This window comes from Metopolophium dirhodum, chromosome 1 (genome assembly GCF_019925205.1).
Source record: "Metopolophium dirhodum isolate CAU chromosome 1, ASM1992520v1, whole genome shotgun sequence".
Taxonomy (NCBI): Eukaryota; Metazoa; Arthropoda; class Insecta; order Hemiptera; family Aphididae; genus Metopolophium; species Metopolophium dirhodum.
This window is the reverse complement of record NC_083560.1, coordinates 118,492,573-118,520,141: the sequence shown is the minus strand read 5'-3', so window position 1 is coordinate 118,520,141 and position 27,569 is coordinate 118,492,573. Positions and strand designations below refer to the sequence as shown.

The following is a 27,569-nucleotide window of genomic DNA, read 5'->3' as shown; positions in this document are numbered from 1 at the left end:
TATATTCTCTTAAAAGTTGATGATGATGCGACACTATAACATGTGATGTATTTGACGTTTTTATTTGAATAATATTTACGATTCCCTTAACATATTACAGGTACGACTTGTGTAGGTATGATGACACGGATCGATATTATATATCACCAGTATTAACCAAGCAAAATAAAAATTACATTTTGTTCACTAGATTTTTTTAATAAAACTGCCGCAATGCAATATCGCGCGTATACAAACAAACAAAACAAACTATAATATGCCTAAAAATAATGTTAAATAATAATCAACACTCCCAAAATAATACACATCACAATACAATTCATATTATACACAGTATGACATATAGACATTATAGCAGTAATAGTAACGATAATAAATTAATACCTAATAAACATAATATAGTGAAAATAGTTTAATAGTAATAATAATTATAATAATAATCTATAAAGTTATGATCTAGAGTAGGCAAGAATAATCATGGTAGGTATAAAATTATGGCGAGGAGGTGTGCGGTCAGTAAAATATAATGACGAAACCGGTGGCGTTTTATGTTTTTGCTTAAAATGAACATCGCTCTACCGTAGTGGATGTTTGATGGCTGCCAGAATTCATCACCATTGCCGGAACGAAACTACCATAACGATCGCTGTTTGTAAAACGACCAACCCCGTGATCGTGGTTCCGGTCGTCCGGGCGGCACTGGAGGACGGAGACCGAGACACGTTACCGTACTTGTCACAGATGTTCTGCAAAGGTCAATAATATTATGATGAGTATTATACTGTTATTCAACACCATTACATAATTGTAGAGGCACGCGTTACATCTAAACGTTAAGTGAGTCAAACTCGCAAAATGTTATATGATTTATCTATAATTTACCGTTTCAAGGGGCTTAGTATAGGCAATTATATTTAGTCGTCAGCGATACGATTCTACAATTATTCTACGATGGTTAAATTGTTTTTAGTATGAGTAAATAATTACATTTGAAACATAATGATAAAAGGTAGTCATGAACTCTATGAGCGTATGTTAACTAAAATATAATTTATCGTGGAACCTGGTATACCAATAACCTAACTAAAACTATATATTTTCTAATCTATATAATATTATACTAGCTGTCGACTGACAGGGCAATGTATGTTGCTATTGCTAGGTATGTGTGATTATGCGAGCAGTATATTATCAGGTAAGCAATCTACCTGAATTAGATCGTGGACTCCCCGTGATGCGTACATAAATGAATAATGTAATTCTAATACTTTAAAGTATCGAAAAATTCAAAAAATTGGTCCACCGAAACCGTAGTGGATCGAATTCGATACATACTGTACTAGAGATATACACAGGCTTATCGCATTAATAATAATAATTATTATTATTATTAAAATCAATATCAACAATTTATAAACAAAAATAATCTGAGATTATCCGCGGGTTGGACCTCTTATTTACCTTTTTCGCGACAAAATGTAGCCTATCTTCTTCCTCAAGGTCTAATTTATCTCTGTACCAAATTTCATCGCAATCAGATGAACGGTTTAGGAATGCATAAAGAACATAATCAGTCAGTCGAAAACATTTTTTGTCTTTTATATATAAATAGAATAGATAGATAGATAGATAGATAGATAAAAATAAATGTTTATGTGTGTGTGTCTTTTATGTATTCCTAAGCCGTTAATCCGATTGCGATGAAATTTGGTACAGAGATAAATTAGACCTATGGGAAGAATACAGGATAATTTTAAAAGGGTAAATTATAGAGGTCTAACCCGGGACCTCAAACAGGGATCTTGAGATTTACGATCGAAATGTTTATTTGTAAAACTGTTCCTATTGGTCTTAATAATTATTATTATTAAAGCGATGCGTTTGTTAGCGCATTGGCGGCATTTCTATGTATTTTAGAACAGAATGTCTCAAATATACGTCATCAACAGTTGTATATCGTACATGTATTGTACACACGCATCGTTAAACTTACAATTTTAGAATTTGAACGTAATATTTACATATGCAAACCAATATTTTAAATTTATTGTTTATCTAAATTGTATATAATATGTAATTCATATGTAATTTAATACTCACCAAAAGCGAAGATGCCATTTGACTAAGGAATTGACTGGCGAACTCTTCGGTCTGCTGGCCGCAAGTGGCCCGGACAATGCCATGCACACACTGTAAATGTCCTCTAAATGATCTGTTGGTAAATGGAACAAATAGATATTAGCAAATGGTTAAAAAATCTATGGTAAATACCCGTGTAAGTACTTATAGTAGGTACCTAAAAGTGTAAATGATGGATGTACCATGAACACAAATCCAAAATATTCACTTATAAAGTAAAAACTAAATTATATTTATAATAATGATAACATAGTACCATAAAAATAACTAAAAAATATGTATTTTTTCATATTATCTATTATTGATCAAAATACATCAACAGCTGTTAGTAATGTTTGTAAATAAATTTCAAATATTAATATTTAATAAAAAAAATGTATATTATGTTAAGTTGTTACGGTAAATAATACAGGTGAAACCTATGATACACAAAATAGTTTGGTAAAACTATGAATGGTTTTTGTATTTTGGACTTCTATGAACGAGATTTGGTGAATCTTAGGATAAACAACCAATGTTGGTAAAAGTCCGAAATTGTTTACCAATTATTGTGTGTTATTTTCTCCTTGTTTTATACTCATATACCAACATACAATAGTATACGTTAACATAAAAATAATAATTATTATTATTTAAGTATATTCGCTATTACCTACAAATAAATTAGATACACACATTTAAATTATTATGAAATATTACTGCAAAAATTGAAAGTATTGTATGCAGAAAGTGACATTTTACGGCGATCAACGATTATGTAATAAAAAAATACTTAAATAATAATCTTTATTATTTTTATTTTAACGTATACTACTGCAATAATTATAAAGCAAGAAGAAAATATCACACAATAATTGGTAAACAATTTTGGACTTTAACCAACACGGTTGTTTTTCCATTATCAAAATTAGAACACTTACCGGTAAATCCTAGGTTTTACTGGTATTTGTACTATTATCCTAACTTTTATATATATATGTATATAATATATATTATATATATTATTATACCTATACATATAAATTCAAAGTAACACTTCGTATAAAATTATTATTTATAGAAGTTTTAACTTGGAATACAAAGTTATAGAATATTTTAAGTACATGTAAATAGTAAATAATATTATTAAACAGGGCTTGCAAACGTTATAATAACGTTATGATTATAACGTTTTATTTTACAAAAAACTATTGAAATTTGTAAACGTAATTTATTATAACATAAAATGATAATCGAAAATAATAAAAAACCGCAAAACAAAATATAACGATTAACAAAATATATTATATATCATTAAACGAAAAATAACGCAAAACATAATTTATAGAATATCAATGAACGAAAAATAACGCAAAACGAAATATTTTAAAATCTATTTATTTAAAAGGTCTATTGGTTTCGTAAAACATTTATTTCATGCAATCAATCTAAGAATTGATTATATTATTATATTCCATATCCGGGCCAATATCTACCCGCATTAGTTATTATTTTAAATTTAAATTGTATTAACACTATTTTGAATAACGATAAACGCAAAAGTTGAATAACGTTTTAATTCTAAATTACGATAAACGCAAAAATTGTGTAACGTTTTAATTGTAAATAGATAACATAATACGGAATTTTTTTTTCAAATACGGTTGTACCAGAGCGAATGGTTAAAATAAAGTCAATCAGCAGATATGTGTGACGACACTGTGAAATCTGTACGTTTATTAAATTAAAGAAATACGTAGAATCGAAATGCATGGAGCGGTGAATAAATAATTAATGATATTTATATTTATCATTATCACTGTAAATTGTTGCTACTCATCGTGTTACATATTTTATTTGTTTAACTAAAATGTTTATTTTATTTAAAAATTGCAGTCCTGTTTTGCATTTCATATAATGTACTCAGCGATAACGAATGTCTCTTCGGCAATCGTTGTAACCAGTTACAGTACGACAAAATATGATAACACTCACCCACACAGGCGGGCCAGGTTCTGTGTTATATGTTCAGCGTCCGTGATTGGTAACGTGGTCGAAGCCACACTTCCATCACTTCCGGTATGCTGCTCCTGATCCACCATTAGGGAGGACAACTCAGTCTGATGTCGACGTCCACACTGCACGTACTCGGTATGCACAGTGCGCAAGCAAGCGGCGTGTTTCAAGTATTCTGTGGGTGGAATTTACGTATTGATGAAATGTAACAGGATAACAAAATTATTTGCAAAATATTATAATGTATAGATACTGACCCTCCCTATAAGGGCTACCCTCGGTGCACAGCTCTTGCATGTCCATCGTCGGAACGGTGTACAGCGAGTAAAAGGCTCCCCGCTGATCAGGCGTCATGCACCGGCGGGTAAACGCGTCCACGCACCGAAAATGTCGTTCCAAGTTTTTGTACCTGTAGCGGTCGAAAAATCGGATAACACAAAATTATAAGCTGATTAAATGCACATATTAATTCCAACTTTTTATATGCCATACTACAGTAAGTAGGTATAATAAGTAATACGATTACAAATTATTTTTAGTTACTAGTTACTACCCAATAAAATATTTTTATAGAAGTACCTTCTTATCAGTGGCATAGTCCCGGGTGGATTAAGGGGGAGGGGCATAACCACCATCGTCTATATTATACACTCAAAGTTAATAGTTCCTTCAAAAACTTGAATTTTTAATTCTTGAATCTATTTTTTTAGATATAGGTGCCATTCAAACTAAATGAACTGTTCATGCTCAAAAATGTATAATTTTCACTAAAGTAGTAAGTACATTTGTTATTCAAAATAGCGAAGTATAGCTGGAATAAAACCTTGTTTCTTTTACATTATTACACACAAATGTATGACTGAGTGACTAACCAGTATTTTTTTTTTCACTATACAGCATGCAATTAATCAATTATCACACTTTGTAAAAACAATTTTAATTATATCTTTAATTTTTCACAATTATTTTTTCGGTGCGATGGAAAAAACAAGTAGTTTTGTAAAAATAAAACGGTTAAAATCGAATTCCCTTCATTAATGTTTGAAAGTAATTATAACAAGAATGCCGGAACATCCCACTTTCATAATTGGCTGTTGCATAATAACAAAATTACTTATATAAAAAACAATGTTTTCACGTGGAAAATAACCCAGTTAGAACACAAGTCTATAAAAATACTGATGGCAATATAGGTACAGAAAAATCTAAAAATTATATATATTTTATATTTTAAACTTTACCGGAAACTTTTATTTTTAGAACTTTATCAAAAAGTTATTTTGTATTCTTAAAACGATAATGTGATCAGAATTTGGAGGCTTAACTGAAAGTTTTGAAGTTAAAGTAATTTTTTACTTTTGTGTTACAACTTATAGCGCAACGCGTGGACGTGTGTTTTACTGTAATTGTGGCTTGGTATATGTTCCTAACATCAGTCTTATGTATCTGACATTTCGGCTAATCTTTTAATATCCTAGTGTGTCAAGTGGACCTGATAAGCTTAGAGAGCGGTCCCTTTCACACTTTCAGAAACTCCTGTACAGTAATCCAATAGGCTTGTTATCATTTCAGATATAATATGTATACGCGATTGCCTTTATATGCTCCTTAATAAATAATCATGAACGTGCTCCATACTAAAAAATAATTAAAAACTTCAAATCTAAGTCCAACTGCATTATTCTGATTCCATCATCGTTTTCAACATTGTATAAATTACGTAATTTCCAAAAAAAAAAATAAAAGAGAACTCGCTTCTGCTGCATAGTAAGGTTTGAGTGTCATTTATTAGGGTCTTATATATTGAAATTGGTGAATTACCCCTTTTCCCTACCCTGGTCGACTTTAAGATACACCACTGAATTAATGTACCTAATATAATAATAATAATTTATAATATTCAACTGTCACTGACGGGCAATTAACATCTTGTAGTATGTCAGAGGCGGCTTCGGGTCCAACAGGCGGTGGTGTCAAATCAGTGTAGTTGAACAGTGGCAGCGTTCGGCAATTGATCACGCGGCCGTCATCGCAGCGCCCGTACGCGGCTTCGGACAGCTCTTCAGCGTCTACCAGGAGTTGTTGTTTGTCGTTGCCGACGACCGCGGCGGATTGCGTCAAAGTCACCAGCGCTGCTACGCCTGCGGGAAGAAACGGAAAGGTTGTTATTCGTACGGCGATAATATTGTTATCGAGTAGAGTTTTCACTTGGGTACTGTCAGTTAATAGATGTAGGTAGGTATAATAAGACAATAAGTTAACGTATAAATGACGACACACACTGCAGCGGTGGCGGTAAAATTAATTTGTCTTGGCGGTGCCTGTGTCCGGACTCTTTTTGCCGTAACCGCTACCGCCACCGCTGCAGTGTGTGATGACCTTAAAGCAGGATAAAGATGTTCTATTTTTATGTCTAAATAGGAAAATAATTGAACATTTTAGTGTAAGTAGTTATGGCATCCTTAAAGTTATGACAACCTAGTACCGACCGCCCTAGCCATTTCTTGGTAATGGCTATAATGAATAATGATATTTTTCGCACTCACATCCAGAAGTCCAGAAGTCGATGACATGTTTGATATTGTTATAACAATAATTCGCTCACTTAATTCGAAGCTATATAATGCCGAATAGTCTGACAAAATTACGTACACAAATGTTCCCCTTTTAATTTTTAATTTTAAAGACGTGCTAGTTATGTTGGAAATATAAATCAAATACATTTACCAAAGATGAAAAAAACCTAATTTTTTTAAAAATAATTCACATAATGTATTTTGATTTTACTTATGAATATGAGGTAGTAATATCGCAATGTGACAACGTAGTGAAGAGCCTAAATAATTTAAATACGTTTACAAAATTAAAATCGAATCATTCTAAGTATGCATAATTTTGTCAGATTTCCAGATTTTATATTCTTGAATTAAGCAAATTATTACTAAATTGTAATATAATCCCATAAAAAATATAATCACCAATAAATAGATAGGTTTTTATTAAAAAAAAAACCGATTACTCTCACTAATGTCTATAATTTTCCACACACTACATACAATACTTAAAAAAGTACATGTTATTATATAATAATTTTATTTCATTGACCTGATTCAAGCTCCCAGTTGATGTTAAATCCTAGAAAATTACCTTAAGTCCGTCTGTGATTTATTAGTTTATTACACACAACAACTTCACTATAATTATGATGTACTATTGTGCTAAGAAAAACAGGGCAACTCAACTCCTGTACATATTATTTAATCGATATTTCAGCTAAAAAAGCCAAATTTTTTTATGAAAGAATTACATAAGTTTACTTAACAGAATTCAATCGTAATCGTACGATTTATAATATAATACTATAATAGTTATAGATAAAGTTATAGTTACGCTGTATATAATAATACCAAATCTTGCGTCATTATAGTTTAAAACATATATATTAAGTCTATAAATGAATGCACTTCTAACATTAATAAATATATTAATATATATAATGGTAATCCTCAAATTTAAGTAGGTAGTCACCAATAGTCAATACCAATTTATAAAGAAAAGACAACTCTTTTGATAATATATTAAAGTAATACAATTTTGACCAAATGTCGACTAAGATACGTTTACCTTGAAGCTATAGATTAGAAACCTGACGGAATGAAATGTCGAAATCTCGTAGGACTGTAAATAAAGTCAGTTTTCAACAAATTTCCTGTTTGTACTTTGTACGCAATGTCCGTTTCGACTAGATTTAAGTGTATACAATGACGACAGCAGCAATCACATATAATATTAAATTAAAGCACGACAAAACAACGTAGTTGGTCGTTGTATACCTGTATAAGTAAGCCAGTAAGGGCTTAGGTCCGATATCACAGGTAGTAATAATGGTCAAATTAAATAATTGTTTCAAAAACTGAATAACTCCACAATATGTCAATATCTCAAGGTTTTTTTTAGTTATTTACCAAATCTCCAGAACTATAAATTTCGACTTATGTAATACACAACAATAGTTTCCATCATGTTTGACAGTATTTTTTCAAGTGTGATTTAAATCTTTAACAACGGACACAATTAATGAAATATTCTCAATGTAATTTTCATCAATCCATAGGTAATGTTTATTTTATTTATTGTCAAGAACAAAATTTTATTATTATTACACATTTACAACGAGTGTTAGGCTTATATTTGTATGGATTAAGTTATGCTATTATTTATTAAAATATTTATTACATTATGTTTATAAAAAATAACAATTATAACACTGATACTAAATATTTCAATATTATTAAGTATACATATTATTACAATACCGATGTCTTATAAATTTTAATTAAATGGTAGATACATTATAGGTGGTATTAGGTTGTAGGACTGTATAGTTAACGATATAACCAAATAATATATCCATCCGTAGTTAATTGTAAAGTATAATGATTAATGCACTATATAGTAATTCATTACGGGTGTTATTCTCATTTTAGTGTCAGATTTATAGAATTAATTGGAGCCATTAAAAATTTAATTTATTCGGATTCGATATGCATATTTGCCAATAACCATATTTTTACTTTTCATACAATCATAAAGCACGACATAAATTTGACTATACATAATACATTATATAACCACTTAACAACTTGATAGTGTAAGTGTAGTACCTATCATTGATTATAAATACTATTTATAATAATTAATGTTAGCATGAACGATAATCATCGAGGGCAAAATAGGACTTTGAAAACATATAAGGGCATTGAATAACGAAAATATATACGAGTAGGTCAAAATCAAATTTCTGCTTAGAAGTCAAAAAAAATGATAAACTGTTTTTCCTGATATATAATATACTATTAAACTATTTTTAATTTACCAGTTATTCGATAATAATAATAATTATTATTAATTAATTTTGATTTTAATAACTATAAATGTACGTTTTATTGCAACTTATATCAATATAACTATAATATACGGTTCCGTATAATATTCAACGCAGGACTACGACTTATTCCATTTTTTTTTCAATAAAATCTATTAGGTATATCATTTAATGTCGATGATTATAATAATATACTTTTAAAATATTTCTATAAATAAATAATGAATATCGTATATTATAATATATTAATATGTGATTACAGTTTAATTTCCTAATGTTTCATGTTTTGGCGTAAATAAGTTTTTGCTTAAAGCCAACGATATAATTAAAACATATAGGTATTGAAGTATTTGTATTAACTATTAGACAATGTTAGTCGATAGTATAATATATTATGTATTATGATATAACGCATATGTCTGTAAGTTGTATTTTTATTGCATCGCATTAATTTTTATTAAATAACAAGTTAACTAGCGGTTAATCGATGTGGTTTATAATGTTTGATTTTACTGAAATGTTATTGAACGAATAAATAGTATTTATATATTTTGGTTTTTGTAGTATTACATAAACCTTTAACAGTTTTCAAAATGTCCTTGATTAAAACATAATAACATAATTGTTTGTAAATATAATTTGGTTTTAAAAATTAAAATACCACGCCCAACCTAAGTCCTGCAGAATTTGACAGGCGATATCATATTTTATATTGTTTTGAAATTTTGAGTGTCTTTAAAAAGGTGACTATAATAATATATTTTAACGACATGTTGTGCCTCTGCTTTGATAAAATTTCCAGATTAGAATCACAAACACAAATGCTTATATTTTATTTGTCACACTGAAAATAATTCACAAAAATGCCGTCATATCAAATCCCTTATATATTTTTGAATAAAACACCGTTAATTACAAATCAGTCCCCTTAATTTTGTTAAAAGATTTGAGTTGTTAAACATGTTTTCAATAAACTTTTTAAACGATTCATCATTAAATTTTTTAAATATTTTTATAACATTTCCATAACTAAATCATTAAAAAGAATAATCATAAAAATACAATGTTCTCTCAAAGTTGTAAGATAAATACCATTGTATATTTTTATCTAAAAAATAACATGAAACATATTAAGTATATATTATTATAATATACCTAATAATAAAATGTATATTATAGAAGACAACTAAAAAAAGCCTAATATCAGAAAATTACATTCAGCATTCAAATATAATAATTGTTTTATACATTAATTTTTAAATATAATTTTTCATTATAAAAATTATAATATAATATAATACGTCTTGTATATTGTATAAATTATCAATATGAACGCGTATCACAAGTATTTGATAGTTTTCCATGAATACCTATTATAGATTACGATATCTGTAAAATATTAGTGATACTTATTGAATGTGTTTACTTATTAGTTACCTATTACTTATTACCACCTACCAAAATTATATTATTTTGAATCAGTTAAGTCTTAATAATATAATTATTATTAAAATATAACCAGGTAAAACCGTCTGTGGAAAAGTTTTCAATTTCCTTGGGAGCCAGTTTTTTAGTTTAATGTCCACCAATTAAAGTAACATGAAATTTCTATTTACTATTATTCAAAAAGCGTATCTTGCACTGGCTATATTATATGATAATGACGCTGCTAAAGCATACATTTTTATATTATATTTTCTTCATTTTTTTATACACCATGTAATTTGTATTATTACTATTAATTGTATTTATTATTTTTGTTATTGTTATAAGTTATATAAGATTTTAAATTTTTCATGAATTTCAGATGACCCTGAACCTCCACACGAGTTATCTCAGTAAGGTTCAGTAGTAAATATATATATATATATTACGTACTTATTAGTTATAGTAAAGTTATAAATCATAATAAAATTAAATATTTAATGTTATATTGTAACAATTATTTTCCATGTTATTTAACATATTATATTATAATACAATTAAATAAAAATATTTTATAAGTGTCATCAATGTTTGTTCACTTATTTATATATATATAATATGTATTATTTTTTTAAGTTGTATAATTCTTGTAAAATAAAAAAAATATTATATTTTTGATGCTCTATGACTCTTGAATGTAGCTCACCAATATATTATGCCAAATTCAGAAAGTAAAACGAGTTTAAATATTTATGCAAAACTAGGTTAAAATTGTTTTGGACCATGGGTAAAAACATTTAAAATTTTTCCGGCTTTCGAGTTTGAAATATATTAGTAGATAACATTTTTTCCGGGGTACACAAAGTATGCTAATTGTTGGCTAACGTGTTTTTAAACGTGTTAAAATGCATCTTAGATATAAAATAAATATACATTTTGTTAACACGCTTATCGTGAATTAAATTGTTTATAAAGGCCAGTTATTAATTATCGGTTGGTAATTTTGAACATAATGGCATGATATCATAATTGGCCGATGCCGTTCTAGCACGAACCACTCAAATAAAGTCACTTATATTTCTTGTTTTGATTTATTGTTGTATGTATAAGGTACCTATAATTATTATTAATTATGCGTGGTATTAAATAGAAACCCACATTCGACTAGCAATTACAATGTAGTATCTTGTATACAGTCAAGTCACGATAAATTTACTCGCAGTTGAACGGAGGTAAAAATCGTTTCGAGGTATGTACTATTAGAGATACTTGACTAAAACTTAACCTAAGCTAACCTAACCTAACATCAAGGTGAATAAAAAAAAAACGAGATGTCAAGTTTTTCGAGTTATCACGACTTGACTGTATTTTTATATATACCTACTGCCTGACTACACGTTATCGGAATTCATTTACTACTTGTCTAATTAACAGAATGGACGATTGGGGTGTTTGGTTTTTCAAATATCATCGGAATGAGTGCCTGTGAAAGATTCAAAATGACGTCGGGTCACCAATCATGCGTATAATGTACATTATGACACGTGTCAAAGATGTGGGCAACACTATAAAATAATAAACTAGATGAATTTCGCAGCGCTGCAAGTGCCCTACTCTATAGAAAATTGTCTATTATCTAAAATTATCTATCTACCCTTAAAATAGTGTCAACAAATAACAATATTTATGAATATCTTATCGATTTCCAGATAATCTTTTTCTATTCCTCATCGCCACTTGAAATAGTTATACTTATACATTTGTCTTATACAATTATAGTATCTGACCTATATTAATATATTATAGGTTGAAGCAGTGGCAGTCTAATGGTGAAGGGGAGGATAGATCCCCCATCATGACATTTTTTAAAATATGTATAATGATATAATTTGTATTTATTATAAAATATACTTTTGATGATCGAATAGTGCATGTTAAAAAATCAGCCACATCCCCCCTCCATCACGACAAAATTATTTGACAGCCACTGGGTTAACGTACTGTCCACAGGCAAAATCGCAGATTTCCAAAACCCGAGAACCACGAATGTCCAAAAATATACTGTTTTGAGAAGTATTTAAACTCGTATTTAAATGAAATCGTATACGGATGTTTCTCGTACACGAACCGCCCTGTATAAACAAAATATACATTTATGCTGAGGACTATCTACGGCGAAGCGTGTCGCACTCGCACAAACACCTGTGCACCAGCACCGAGTTCGTGTAAAAATAAGCGTGCGACCGAGCTTTCGCGGTTGCGGCGAGGACGATGAACCCACACGCTATATATTATTATTATGCTATATATTATTATACACTTCTCATGATAATAATAAAATCACGTATTATTATTTATTGTATCAACGGCGGCGTAGCCTCAACGACAACAATGATTGTTTTTATTATGTTTTATACGGATTGTGCGCTGTATAGACACTTGTGATATGGATGCCAATAGTTTGTGTCATCGATTGTGTACAATATTATAACAATATTGGGAAAATCGAGACAAGCTATAGCGTTGCAGAGAGAGAGAGAGAGAGAGAGAGAGAGACTGAGGAAACAAGAAAATCTAATCAAAAAATAATGGCGTAGCAGACGACTTTTTTATATCATTATTATTAGGACCCGCGAAGGAGAAGCCGTATATCGCCGCGGAAAAACAAGTCAATCACGTGTCGATCATACCGCTCGCCGCCGCCGCAAATTCAAATCTCCGCATCGCCGTTTTGATCGTCCAATACGTACAATTCAGCACTACGACATTATGTATAATATAATATTATTATTGAGGTGTTACCATAAATTATAATACTGTTATAAATTCTGCTCAAATTCTGTGGAAAAATTCACTCGTCATACTATAATAATTTTTTTATAGTTATTTTTTTAATTGGTCATTATCTGCCATGCCCGGGTGGGGGATGGCGGCACTTGTTCTCCGGACACCGTGACTTGTCCGAAGAAAAATGACGCCCATGGCCAAGGAATCGAACTCGGGTCGACTGCGTCGCAGCCGACGCCTTAGTCCGCTCGGCCACTCCGTCCCCCTTTATTGTTATTATACTATTACCTATTGGCTATTTCTATATTGATTTTGTTACTGCAAGTTGTAAGTTGTAACTTAGTAATTATTAATAAAACATTCATGTTCATGGCAACATATTTCGTCTTCATCGCAAAATCGTAAGACAATTGGCCAGTCATCGTATACTAATATATATATTGCACTCAAAACTCTAGACTCATACTTTATTCTAAACCCAGAGGCGATATAGTCATCGGCCATCGACATGGCACATAGCACGCGTGAGCACGAACGGTTTACTAGTTAAATAGTTAAATCTATTATTTATTAATTTCGGTACATATCTACCTATTGGCTATCGTAATAAACGAGTACAGTTGAAAAAATCGTACACAACACATATTATATCATGTCCCGAGCGAACCATATTGGTAATTGATAATAGTCATAAATTATAAATTGTAAAGCGACCGCGCAGATAATATTCAATGTGTAAAAATATGTTTGAATTTTTGTCTTTTCTTATGAAGATTGAATTTTTATATTAAATAATGTATTACTTTGACGAGAAACTTGTGAATCGACCTATTATGAAACATGATGGTAAGTACAACATTATCTGTGTTTGTATGTGGGTTTTTTATGATACTTAGTTAAATTTTTTAGGAAGTTATGCATATATAATGTAGCGTAAATTAAAAATGCTCATGACTCACTTAAAAACTAAATTATCCTAAAAAACCCACATAAAAATACAGATAATGTTCTTACCATCAAGTTTCATATAATAGGTTGATTCAAACTAATTTTTAAGCTAACTGAGTTAAACGTGATCTGCTGAGCATAAATTTGGTATGTTATGCACTTGTAAGATGAAGACAACAAATATCTGTGTAGCGTCCTCTTATATCAGTACTCTAACGCAATGATATATAATACTAATACTCTATATCAGTGATTCTCAACATTTTTATAGTCATGTACCACCTACACAATTTGAAAATTTTTACGTACCACCTAACCATTTTTTTGCTTTTTTTTTGCTTATTAATAATGTATACGTTTATGTTATATGTATAGAATTGTATTTCATTAATAATTACAAAATGAGATAATATAAAGTATTTAATGCACAAAAAGAAATTAAATTAAATCAAATTAAATATTTAAAATTATTATAATTATTATGGTTTACTTTTAACTTCAATGAGACGATTGGTGTTGTTTTCAACGGACGATGACGTCAATATCGGGCTCCAAATTGGTAACTTTAAGTCTTAAAAAATTTTCTACGTTTAATCTACTTCTATATTTATTTTTTGTTTACAATAAGTGAGAAAATGTATTTTCGCACAGATATGTTGATACAAAAAGGATTAGAAACCATAAAGCTTGTGTGGAAAATGCCGAATATTCTTGTTTCACGTCCAGCCAAAAATTAGTGATATTTTTGGTTTTGAAAGCGGTTTTTAGGGTAGAGTCACTGGTTAAGTCAATGAATAAAGTTTATCGATTTGTATTATATTAAAGAGAATATCGTTATCTTAATTGCTACGATTACAAACGACCTCCACACCATAAAATAAACATTAAATAAACCAAATAATATTTAATGTTAATAATGATTCATTCCAATTTTTTTTTTTATAAAGGTAGATTTTCTTTGCGTATTACCTATGAGCTTTCCGCGTACCACAGATTGAGAACCGCTGCTCTATACGCATAATTACTATATTAAGTAATATTATGTGCAGTTGGATAATTTCAATAATTCCAACCCATAACCCAGTGCCGGTCAAATGATTTTTTCAAGGGATTATTTAACGTGCACCATTTGATTTTTACAAATATAATTTATGGTTATATCAGCTCTTAAACATTGAAAAATGTCCCGCTGTTGACAACCACTGTTAGGTATAACCAGTAACCGAATGCTATCAAATGCCACAGACTGCGGCGACGGTGGTATTTATTATACGTCTTATTATATAATGTATTATAGTTATTATTGTATGGTACTATGTAGTATTATAATGGTAATTAATAATTATCATTATTGTGTTGCATATGGCGCAGTCGTGCATTGTGCGTTTCGTCGTAGACGATAACGGCGAAGCTATAAATTGTTACCATATTATTATTATGTACACAGTAGCTACTACAACTGTAGTAGTAGTAGTAGTACTATACAGTACAGTATAATAATAAGACGTAACAACGCCACAACGGTGGAATTATTATTACTATTTGTTGTTCAATGGATTTATTATTGCTGCGGGCGACCCAGGAATGCGCGACCGTCGAAAAATATAAAGAATATCGAAAAAAAACTGTGTAGGTAATATAGGTACCACCTATATGGCTATATTGATAAAAATGTGTGATAAATTCATAAATTATTATAGTAAAAACAAACGACGGTGGTCTCAGTGCAGGAGGAGGAATGCACACCTGCACCACCGGCCACCACGTGTCCGCGTATATGATTATGAGATAAATATTATTATAATATTGTCAATATATTACGATTTATCATACATTATATTGAGACTTATGTTTCAATAAAATTTAAAACTGTTATTACTTAATATTGAAGACCGTATAGAAAAGTATAAAAATATATTGGTTAAGATTACTAAAATTATACCTATCAACATAATATTAAGCTACATTTTATTTTATAATCTTATTTTCAATTAAAAGTTCAATATTAAATTAAGTGTTTTCTTTTGATTTTGTGTGTTTCGATTGAGAAATTGAAAATAGGTACCTACTTTATGCCACGAGCCTTACAGAATAATATACTGCCTTTAGTTTTTACTTAATACAAGTATAAGAAAGGAATTTTTTTTAAATAAAGTGTTATTCATCGAACATATGTGATATGAAATGGACATTAAATAATATTATGATGTATGATAAGACAACAACAACAATAATATGAATATGTGAATACTACACATGTAGACAGTGACACCGTGTAGACTGTGTAGTGCATTACAATAGTTAAATAGTATAATATTATAGTACAAAAACACGCTAATAATATTCTATGATTAGTTTTTTTAAATTAACGATTTTAATATTACGTAGTCCGGTAGTCGTACAGATTACGGAGCGCTAAACCAGCATTTACATTTTACAATCTCTGATCTCATTTCATTAAGATTACAGTATAATTATAATATAAAGTTACATATTTTATAATATTCTAACATAAATCTTCCAAATTAAATTTAAATAACTTATTACTATACCTATAAATTAAAAATGAATTGAAGTGTACGACATTTTTAATATCCGATCAACTGCAAGGTTTTAAAAAAAATATTTTAAAATATAATTTTTGCAATCGTGTAAGACATTTCATAATGTTCGGTCTGACATTACAAACGTTGTTTTGTTAAATTATGTTTCGTCATAAACCAAATCTGAAGTTCACTTTTTGGAATTACGAAGTAGGTACCTAGGTAGAGCAATAGTATCGTAATGTTGCGAGGTGGTTGAAAAATAAACCGAGAAGGTAAACGCGGATGTATAACGTCCTCTTTATATTATTGTTACTTTAATATTATAGTACTCGTGAATAATAATATTGTACCTAAGACATTTATTATTATAGGTTATTTATAATCGATGATGTTACGAAACCATACACCGTTGCATCTTCTTCTTCGCCACAGGCTGCAGGCGCATTCTACTGTTGCGCTATATATATACACTGCCTACGTTATAGATCTCCGCCACTTCCTGTTTCACCGCCGTCGGTAGAACAAAGCATACCGCCGCCGTCGATTAATTAATTAATAAGCTAATTCAGTTTCGATATGACGCGTGATCGACGATTTTCCAAATATATAACCACAACACAACCGCAATAAATGCGATTAATTATACATTAATAGTCGATAATACCACTATAATGCGCCGGCAATTGAGATTGTAATTAAATAAAAAAAACCAAACGCCTACCTATCATAATATATCATTATTATAATATGTTACTGTAATTATTTGACGAGTGTGCACACGCACGCAGGCAATGATTAAACGCCGCTGCACCATCGATGCACGAACTGCCGTCACAATAATAATAATATTAAAATAATAATTTTTTATTGTTTTCGAAAATATGTATTAAGTATGGAAATGCTAATCAAATCGCTCATCTCGCGCGTTGTTTGTACGCGCCCGTTCGTGTTTCCGTTTATGTAAATAATTTCGTAATACCTACGCACTGCAGTTCTGTACATCATACGAAATTCGTACATCAGTCTGGACAGGGTACTAAAATAACTTGCAGACTTACAACTGTGGTTGTGGTATAATTACGCAATGCGATTACAGAAGAAAAAAATTTAGTGGCAGACTACAACCCCCGCCCCCACCACAGCCACCGTCACGATCCCGACCGACGAGAGGTATGTGTATTATGGATTTGGCGATCTGCCACTGACGACGCTGCAGATGTCGACGGACGATGCACTCGTCGCACCGCAAAAGTATATTATACGACGAGCGTGTGCATCAATTTCGCTGAGAATTTTCAATAGAGAAAAAACCGATCACCGGTCGTGGTTGTAAATATAGATAATAGACAGGCGCGAACGAGGTCGCCGGCCGGTCGCTTCGGTGGTGGCGATTTCCCGTCGACATTGGGCCCGGTATCCGAAGACCGACGTCCTTCGCGACCAGTAAACGGGTGTAAATATAGTAAATGCGATATAACATGTTATTATACCGTCGTCGTCGTAGGAACCTACGATTTATGTGTGTATAAATACAATATATATTATTATGTGCGTGCACGTGAATAACATTGCGCCATGTCTACCTTTATCGTGTTAATGGTTACCTGCTTAACATATACCTATGTATAATAATCTCTATACCTTATAGTCGAGTATTGTATCGGTATTACTCGATGTTTTGGCGTTGTGATTTCTGTGTGACTGGGGAATATAGTTTTAGGACCCCCTCTCCCAAAAAAATGTTAATGTCATTTAAATTGCAGATAATACATATAGATTTGAACATTGTATGTGAAATTTAACTTGTAAAAGAACCGTTGCATAGATATGTTATAATATGTTAAACATGTTCGTGTACCTACGTCGAAAGTCTGTTACAAATATAAATTATAGAACCCCCTACCACCCTTTTATTTGTTTTTAATATAAACACGATTTAGAACACTTAAACGGTTACCTAATGGAAATTGGCAGTATATGGCAATAGGTTGAAGCTTCACATACGGTGAGTATATCCTGGATCCTAAAGGCAGTGGCGGCTGCAGAACTTATGTTCTTAACCAGCGGGGACAGGCTAAGGCCAACATTTTATAAGGAGGGGTAACATTTTTACTTGATATATATCATCAACCCCCATTGGCTCTAAAATAAAATTAATAAATACCTAATAATGATAATGGTATAATGAGTAATGAAAATGTCAAACGACGAGCAGTGCAAGAATAAGACGTAATAAGTATAAGTTAGGTACCCAAATCGTTGTTTGGTTAATTAATTACACATTTTATACACTCTCCGAGAGAAGTAAGTTTTTCAGTCGGTGGATATAAATAATATGAGCGCAATTAAGAAACGTGAATTCAAATTTTACAAATTTACACGGCATGTATATAGCCATATAGGTACTCTTCTGAATACGTACACAAACAAAATAGTACATATAATACTAGGAAATTGTATTCTATGTTTAAAAAATAAAAAATAATTATTCAACTCATTATTTTGTTATGAAGGGAGGGGATCATCGGGAACCTCCCCCCCACAACAAATCAACGGCTGGTGATCAAGGAGAAAACCCCACTAAGAGTTAAAAAACAGTTAAAACTTATTATTTACACTTAATCTTAGACTACTAATTTATTGCATAATACAACAAAATCATAATAATTATTCTATAATCCTTGGGATCTTACAATTTTTGTAATTATTTTATATTGATAGGGGGGTTCCTATAGCGGTTAGTTTTTAAGAGAACGTCGTATACTCACGTGTATATATTTGTTGCATATCTTCGTACAACAAATTATGGACGAAATTGCTAATTTGAGTTGGAGAAGTGTCAATTTTGTGTTGTTTGTTTTATTATTAGAATAAATTGGCCTATTATCGAACTTAAAGGTGAGGACATTTATATTATGTGTTCTATCGTTGTTTTTTTAAATTTAAATTTTTCATGGATTGTAGATAACCCTGGACCGCCATACGAGTTATTTCACTAAGGTCCAGTAGTCTGTTACCAGATATTGATTATAAAAAAAATATGTATACATATTACATACTTTTTTACTTATAAACTTATTATAATACCTACATTTCAATATGTAATATTATCACTGAGTATATATTGTACAAAATATAATGATATTATGTTTAGGCAATTATTTAAACATACCTATTTAAAAGTTTTAAGAATTTTTAATTATTATTTATTAATAGGTATTTTAAGTACTCATTGCTAGCTTATAAATCAAAATATCGTAGAAATTCAACATAAACCTTTCCTTTAACCATTTTAACCGTGATAATAATTAATAGGTTAATTTCCTCTATTATTTGAGCTAACAAAACAAAATTGGGACTACTGATCGTACATTTTGATGTTATACATATTTATGTCATGCATTAGTAAAATCATTATAATTTATAATTTATAACCACTAGGTATTAAAGAATTGTATGGGTATAATCAATGGTTAGACGGAGACCATAGATAATAAAATAATGGATATGCCATCAGATCTTATCACATGGGCCTGAACAGTAAGAGGTTACAAGGGGTCTTATCAATTATCAAAATGTTGTCTTCTATTATTGTGAAATAAAAGTAATGATAAAACCCCTTTCTGTGAGAGCACTATATAAAAGTTGTAGGTGTCTCATCCACATTCCAGCCCGCAAACCCTTATGTTGTTAATATAGGAATGCGCGGAATGGCCTATCCATTCTTTTATTATTAATTATGACGAAGACAAAACAATATGCGGGTATAGTAAGGAATCCAATATAGACAATAATTAGAGAATGTGCGTAAACTAATTCTGCAGATGTAAAACTTTGAGCACTAGCTTTCGTTGTTGTATATACTAAAATTAGGATGTAAACGCATTGGTTTATGATATACATGAAGGGTAACTACGTCATCACCGTTGGTCATCGGTCAGAGCGACGAGAAGAAACAGGAAAACAAACCCAAAAATAAAAACAACAAATGCAAAAACCACCTATGACGTCAACCGCGACAAGTTTTTGCGCGCATATTATATCATTAGAATATTAAATTATGGGAGCGGTTGTTTATTATATACAGGGTGTTTCGCAAAGATTTTATACATTTAAATTTAATTTCACTTACTACTTATTATATTACACCAACCTATAGTAGTATACTATAGTCTATAGTATAATAATTTAATAGCCGTAATAATCGTGTAGATTTGAATAAATAATTTTAGTTATAACTACTTATAAGTTAACATATTACTGGCAAAATACTCACATACATACGGTTGGAAAAATCAATTATGTCCGCAATATTATTCGGAGTATATTGAATAACCCGATATTTATGCGGAAAACAAATAATTTTAATCAGACAATTAATGTAAATAACTAATTATAAATTATGTATATACTTTATTTCAAAGGCCAAAATCGATTTTGTCAATAACCGATTTTACGTAAAAATTCCAGTTAATCCTTAATTTGTAGTTTGTTTTTTCCGGCGGAGCTTTTGAAAACTAATGGGAATTTTAAATTTTTACCTCCCGAATGCACTAACTAGATTCACTTTCCCATCAAACAAGATACTGTTAAAGAAAATCGAAGCAGTTTTACTGGCCCAAACGGTGATGATCGCTCAACTCGGAATCTATAACTACAAAATTAAGTATTTTAAATTTTGAAAACATTAACTTGCGCCAAAACACGATCTTAACTATTGTTACTATGTCTCGATTGGAATAAAAATTTTTTGTTTAACAATACTATAATTTTATGTAGGTACAAAAAATATTACTATAAACTACGCTGTGAAAATTATATAATCCTGTAATTAAGTACGTTATAATTATTAGATTCGGTCCGCTGTTATGGATTGCGATTGACCAACAATAGCGTAAGTACATCTAAAGTTATTGCCAAAGTGGCGAAAACAACTTGTTTACGAAAATCAGTAAGGATCGGGTTGGATTTGGTTGAGCGCAAAAGCACATCGAATGAATAAACGATTGCACCATCCATAATAGAAATTATTTGTAGGTTTCAAATTATTGCAAATTATAAGTTACACAAAGTAACAATAAGTACAATCCGTATAACATACTATAATATAAAATAAACGTATAGAAAATATGTTCACCTATTAATATTATTATATTATTATAATATTCCTGTTGTGACTCTCATCGTAACGATTATAATGTTAGGTATTATAAAAAAACTGATTGTCACCATTGTCGCTGTGGCGCTGTCTCATATTTTATATTATTATATTACTTGATGACATATCATTTTTGGCTTTTACATTTTACACGCATTGATAATTTTTATCACAGCAGGTTAGGTTACCTACCTTACTATGTTGCAGTTTTATTGCTATCATTAAATTAATTACACTTTTGATGGATACAAAATAAATACTACCACTATTGGATATTATTATACAGATAGGTACTGTTATTTCGTATATTTAATTTCATAATAAATAATAATGCTGTTTATTGTCAATTACGATTTTATTGACCCGTTGACATTAATTATATTGTTATAATTATTTTTATTTGAAACATGAGATATTACAATTTAGACATTAAAATGAATACCTAGTCTATACCGGAAACTTAAGTGTGCCTAACATGCACAATGTCACAATGACTTGTCATTGTAGTTTCCAGTGACACTATATTGGTTTATTTCGTGAATAATTATACTGACTAATGATTGGTAATGTAAATTCTTTAACGTGAACCAACACCGCTCGTCTACACATTTATAATTAAATTACAAAATTATCATTTTCAATAGAAGATAACTTAAATTTATCTATAATATACCCAACGTTATAATTTGTTTCATAAATAAATTCAATAATTGTATACAAAAACCAAATTAACAAATGTTTACGACTCAATTTTTCAAAATCTATCCAAACTATTAAAAATACAAAAACGTTACACCACGCAGATACAATATTATAAAAAGCAATAATATGTAGTATGGCAATACCGTTATAAGCATATTATTGTACATAAAATACATGTTTAATGGAGTTGGTTTGAGAAAATTCAGCTTTTCGCTAGATTCATACACATTTGTTTATACGGCCATTACGCTCATAATACATTTTTCTATACTACATTATTTGCATAATGTAAAACATTCAGAAAATAAAACGAAAATCGATGACACCGATATTATATAATACGATTCGTTGGTGGAAATCACATGTGCTAATATGAGACAGAAACGCAGTGAGCGATTTGCGAGGTTTTTGAAATTACACTTTCCCGCCATTCAATTATTATAATATTAATATTATCACAGTTACAGGTCCCCGTGTATATTTCACTAATTATTATTAGTTATTACATATTACAAGGAGAACTTCGCATATAAAGGTGTACCAGTTACGTTCTTCGTTATAATAGGCAGGTACATATAGATTAAAAATTAATGATCGATAAAATATGTGTGTAGCATATATTTGCATATATTTAAGATGTTAGTGTTAATTTCATTTACCTTTGAGCGTTATATTTAAACATGTGTTTTTTTAATGTATTCCTAACATATTTTTTATTTGTATAACTATAGTGTTCAGACATTGACATTCCCGAGAATAAAAGTTTTCCCAGTTGAATAAACTCTGCCGAGAAGGATACAATTTGAGCTCCCCCAAATCGCTTGAATTAGAAATAGTCAAATAGATTTTAAAATAGTTTTTTATTGCAATAGTCAATACTTATCGAAATTTCGGGTGATCATATAGTTAACAATATTGCAGTAACGAATCCATATGTCACAGTTATCTGAGCTTACAAATTGTTATAATAGTGTACCTATTATAATATGACGACAGTTCATACCGATATTCGAAATTTTTCGTGCCACAAGTGCAAGTGTACTACAATTATTATTAACCTGTAATCTGTATAAATATTAAATTGGCAGTGTAATGTGTAGGCATAATATTGGTAATAATATCATTGGCAGACTATGCCGGCGGCATACGGGACTTTTGCCGGTGGGCCGCGGGCCGCTGTTCATACAAATAATAATTAGAGGCATTCCTGCTTATGGCTGAAGAACAAAATATGTTAAATAATAATATCGATGTTGAAGAAATTATTGACATTGTTAAAAATTAAAGTGATTATTATTAGATAAAAAACTATATAAAACTATGTATTTTTTTTAAATTTTATATTATTTTCTGTTATTACTTAAGTGTAAAATATGAGTAATTGTGTACTACCTAGTATCTAATCACTAATTTGAGGGCAACATGTTCTATATTATTTCAAAATAATTTTTTATACCCTAAACAAATTACTAAATATAGGTAGGTGCTCAGAACAAAACCTATACTCACCGGTAAATTAGTTTTCCGGGCCGAATTATAAGAATTAGGAGGATAATATAATAAAATGTATTGTGCGTGTACCAATACCCCTTTGGCACATCGCCCATTCCCCTATGGAAATTGGAGAAATAATATGTCGTGGGGGGACTGGGCCCCTAAGCCACCTCTGGTCTCCGTCTTACGTACAACCAGTACAACGTGGTTTTTTAACATTATTTTTATTTTAGAATTAAAACGCGTAACTTGCTTAAAAATTAAAACATCGTAAAGATTGTTGTGAGACAACACATATAATGTTCTTAAGTTTGTAATAGGTCAAATACTATATTGGTAATTAAAGCTACTATAATAACTGCATAATTGTCTTATGTTGTGCGTTTGTAAGACAGAGACAACAAATACGAGTGTCGGAGTGTGTTACACAATAACAATAATCAAATCATAATTTTCTTTTTATTGCAATGATTACCTAGGTATGTTATGTTGTTATACATCACGCGATGACAGTCGTCATAATAATAATAATAATAATTTAATATTATTTATAAAAATGATTATGCAACGTAGCCGACGGTATCGAAAACAATAATGAATCTATAATTATTCGCAAGAAAAAAAAACTGCGCCGAAAATAATCACACAGAAAGTGACGTTGTTACAACTATCGTCTGCAGATTAAATACGTCGCCGCCTCCTTGAAAACAAAAATATTATAATGCCATAACACTGTAATAGTTAATGACTAATATCATGGAATTATCTAAAAAACCACCACGAACGTGATCGAGATAAAAATAAAACCTTACTTTACTTGTCAAGATTTTTTCATTTTATTTTCCATATAATGTACTAGGTAGTGTAATTGAAAGTCAAGAAAAATTTACGTGATGAGAACGTACAATATATTTGCGTTTAGCAGCAGAATCCATATTTATGCAATCCAATTTGCGCCACTGCTATACTGGCTACTACCTCGCTATATATTATGTAATTGTCCATCGAGTGGATATATTATAAAGTGTAAACAATGTTAATAATAAATTAAACATTGAATGTTGATAATATATAGCAGTGTGACGCTGAACTACAAAATATTCATAGTCTAGTGCAAAATGTAATTAAAACGCAATAAACCGTAATAAATAATGTTCAATTTAGTTTTAACGGGTTGCACAGATAACGATAATGAATACTTATATATCTTTTTAAATTTAAATTTTTATAAAGGTGTATTGTGAAATTTGAAACATTTTGGCTTTGATACATATAATATATATATAAAATTATATTGTACGTATATACCTACGTCCTACAACTATAATATATACCTAGGTATATAAAAATATTATCCTATACTACTGCGGACAAAATAATATATACTATCACAAATATTTATACAATTGCAAACGTCCGTGATATACAGCAGCTGCAATCCGTCGAACGGTCGCCAATAATAATATATAATGATATATAATTTGTGCATAATATCATAATATTACATAAGAATAAAGTAGGTAGAAACGAACACATCCGTGTAAGTCTGTCCAAAAAAAAAACCTCTAACGCGAGCGTTTTGAATGCCGTGTTTTTAAAACGCGTACGTTAGCGTCTTAAAACGCGTAATCAGCTTTAAACTAAATTTACTGTTTATTGCTTCTGTTTCTGTTTATTTTTATTGTGTTGCGATTTATGTCTAATTTATTATATGATATAGCTGCAAGCAATGTAAACGATCACTCACCTATTAAGACGAATAGTTCCGCGACTGGCACCATCAGTGGCATGTCGGCGATAAATCCAACCGTCGATGCCGACCACCGGCCGAAGATTGTGAAGCTCTGGTGCAGCGTAGCCGGTTGTCGCTAAACCGCAAACACAATCAGCTGTACGTGTGACTGAAAAAGCGAAACGGTTCAGTTGTAATTTTTGTACTTGCCAAATCACGATGCGTATAAGTCGGCATAAAAGAATTAGTAAAAAAATCGTCTCGTGCCGGTACAGGCAGCAAAATAATGTCTCCCCGAACTCGGTCGAGCCTGCAGTATAAATGTCTCCTCTCGATTTTATTTTGGGATTGCCAAGACAAAATGTTTTTGTTTAAAAATATTATTATAACAAGGTTAATACCATTCAATGTGCAAAATTATTTACAACATTAAAATAAAACACTAGTAAGTTTATGCCATATTTTATCTTTATTTTGTATCGAAACTATATTATGAAGTAATATTATTATCTTTGTTATTATTTAATATTAATATCTCAACGACCAGCATAGGAATTCGGTTTTTTTGTATTATTTCCATAAATTATGATAATATAGTAGGTATGGTATTATTATTGCATGACTTAATATTTAATTAATACTTTTGTGTGATATGTGCCAGTTATAAGATAAAAAGCTCACGGGTGGGGGTGAATTGACACTCTCATACAGTCATACCCCCCGCAATTACACCACTATTCCCAAGAAAAGTGTCGTAAGCATTAATTACACGTGCATGTTTTCCAACACCTGATCATTTTCCCGATTTAGATAAAAAATTTTTTTGTTCCGCGTGCACAGAGAGCACAAGACCGTACTTGGGGGGAATAAATTATTTTGATTTCATAACCGAAAATGTGTACAACGCGTTTCCATTCGAAGCCTCTATAACTTATATTATTATCGTAACAACTGCACCCATCAGATCTGCGCGTCAAGCGGTGACGTCTAATCTAGTTATTTTGAGTAATAATAAAATGAGAGTAACAATAATACATCTACCTATAATGTTATCGTGTTGTATAATAATAACAATATTATTATTATAGTTGGACGATAGCTGGTCGTGCCGGTATTTCCGGGTTCGACGTACCCGGCGCCCGTCTGGCTAGTGTAACAAGTCCGGCGCTGAAGAAGACGGCCACTAAATATTGTCCAGACGTCGACGGCTGTGATGCTGCGTACGATAAACGGAGAGGGCCAAACGAAAAAAAACTTAGAAAAACAATATTATTATCGTTATTCGTTTGAACGCGATCGACGCCGACGCGGAAACGACTGACCGCGTGATGGCGATGCAAGTGGTTATATATTGTTGGTACCTATGATATTATTACGCGCGACAATCGAAAATAACGTACTTGCCGACGACGGGACGTGACGACCGACGCGGATCAGTCGATGAGCGCGCGAAGAGATAAGCGGCGAGAGAGCGCGTGCGACGATGCTGATAACAATATTATTGTTGTTGCTGTTGCTGCTGCTGCTGCTGTTGTTACGACGTGATGCCTACTGCAGCTGCTGATTGTTGCGCCGTCTACGGATGTGTGCCCGTGGTCGCGCTGGTAACCGAACCGGACTGAATGACGGTCGTCTAGAGCCCGCGGTTCCTGCAAAGATCGCGATCTGTCAGTGCGTGTGCGTGGCGGCGTGGTGCGTACCGTGAGCGTGAAATACGTACGATTGAATGACGATGAATAGATAGTACTATAGAAGCGC

The 27,569-nt window shown here is 30.9% G+C and overlaps 1 protein-coding gene across 3 annotated transcripts; it reads right to left on the bottom strand.

Annotated features, from left to right (window-relative positions):
- Positions 1 to 43: 43 nt before the first annotated feature.
- On the bottom strand, positions 44 to 27,569 carry LOC132934244 (uncharacterized). Of its 3 annotated transcripts, none has more exons than XM_061000530.1 (7): positions 26,853 to 27,569; positions 25,827 to 25,980; positions 6,050 to 6,275; positions 4,392 to 4,543; positions 4,114 to 4,309; positions 2,101 to 2,212; positions 44 to 746 (listed from the first exon to the last, which is right to left on the bottom strand). In XM_061000530.1, exons 2-7 carry the CDS (start codon positions 25,867 to 25,869, stop codon positions 612 to 614), a joined length of 864 nt encoding a protein of 287 aa, XP_060856513.1. In that variant the 5' UTR covers positions 25,870 to 25,980; positions 26,853 to 27,569; the 3' UTR covers positions 44 to 611. The 3 variants fall into 3 exon arrangements, with proteins under 3 accessions (XP_060856513.1, XP_060856514.1, XP_060856515.1); XM_061000531.1 differs by having other exon boundaries at positions 26,944 to 27,569; XM_061000532.1 differs by having other exon boundaries at positions 27,212 to 27,569.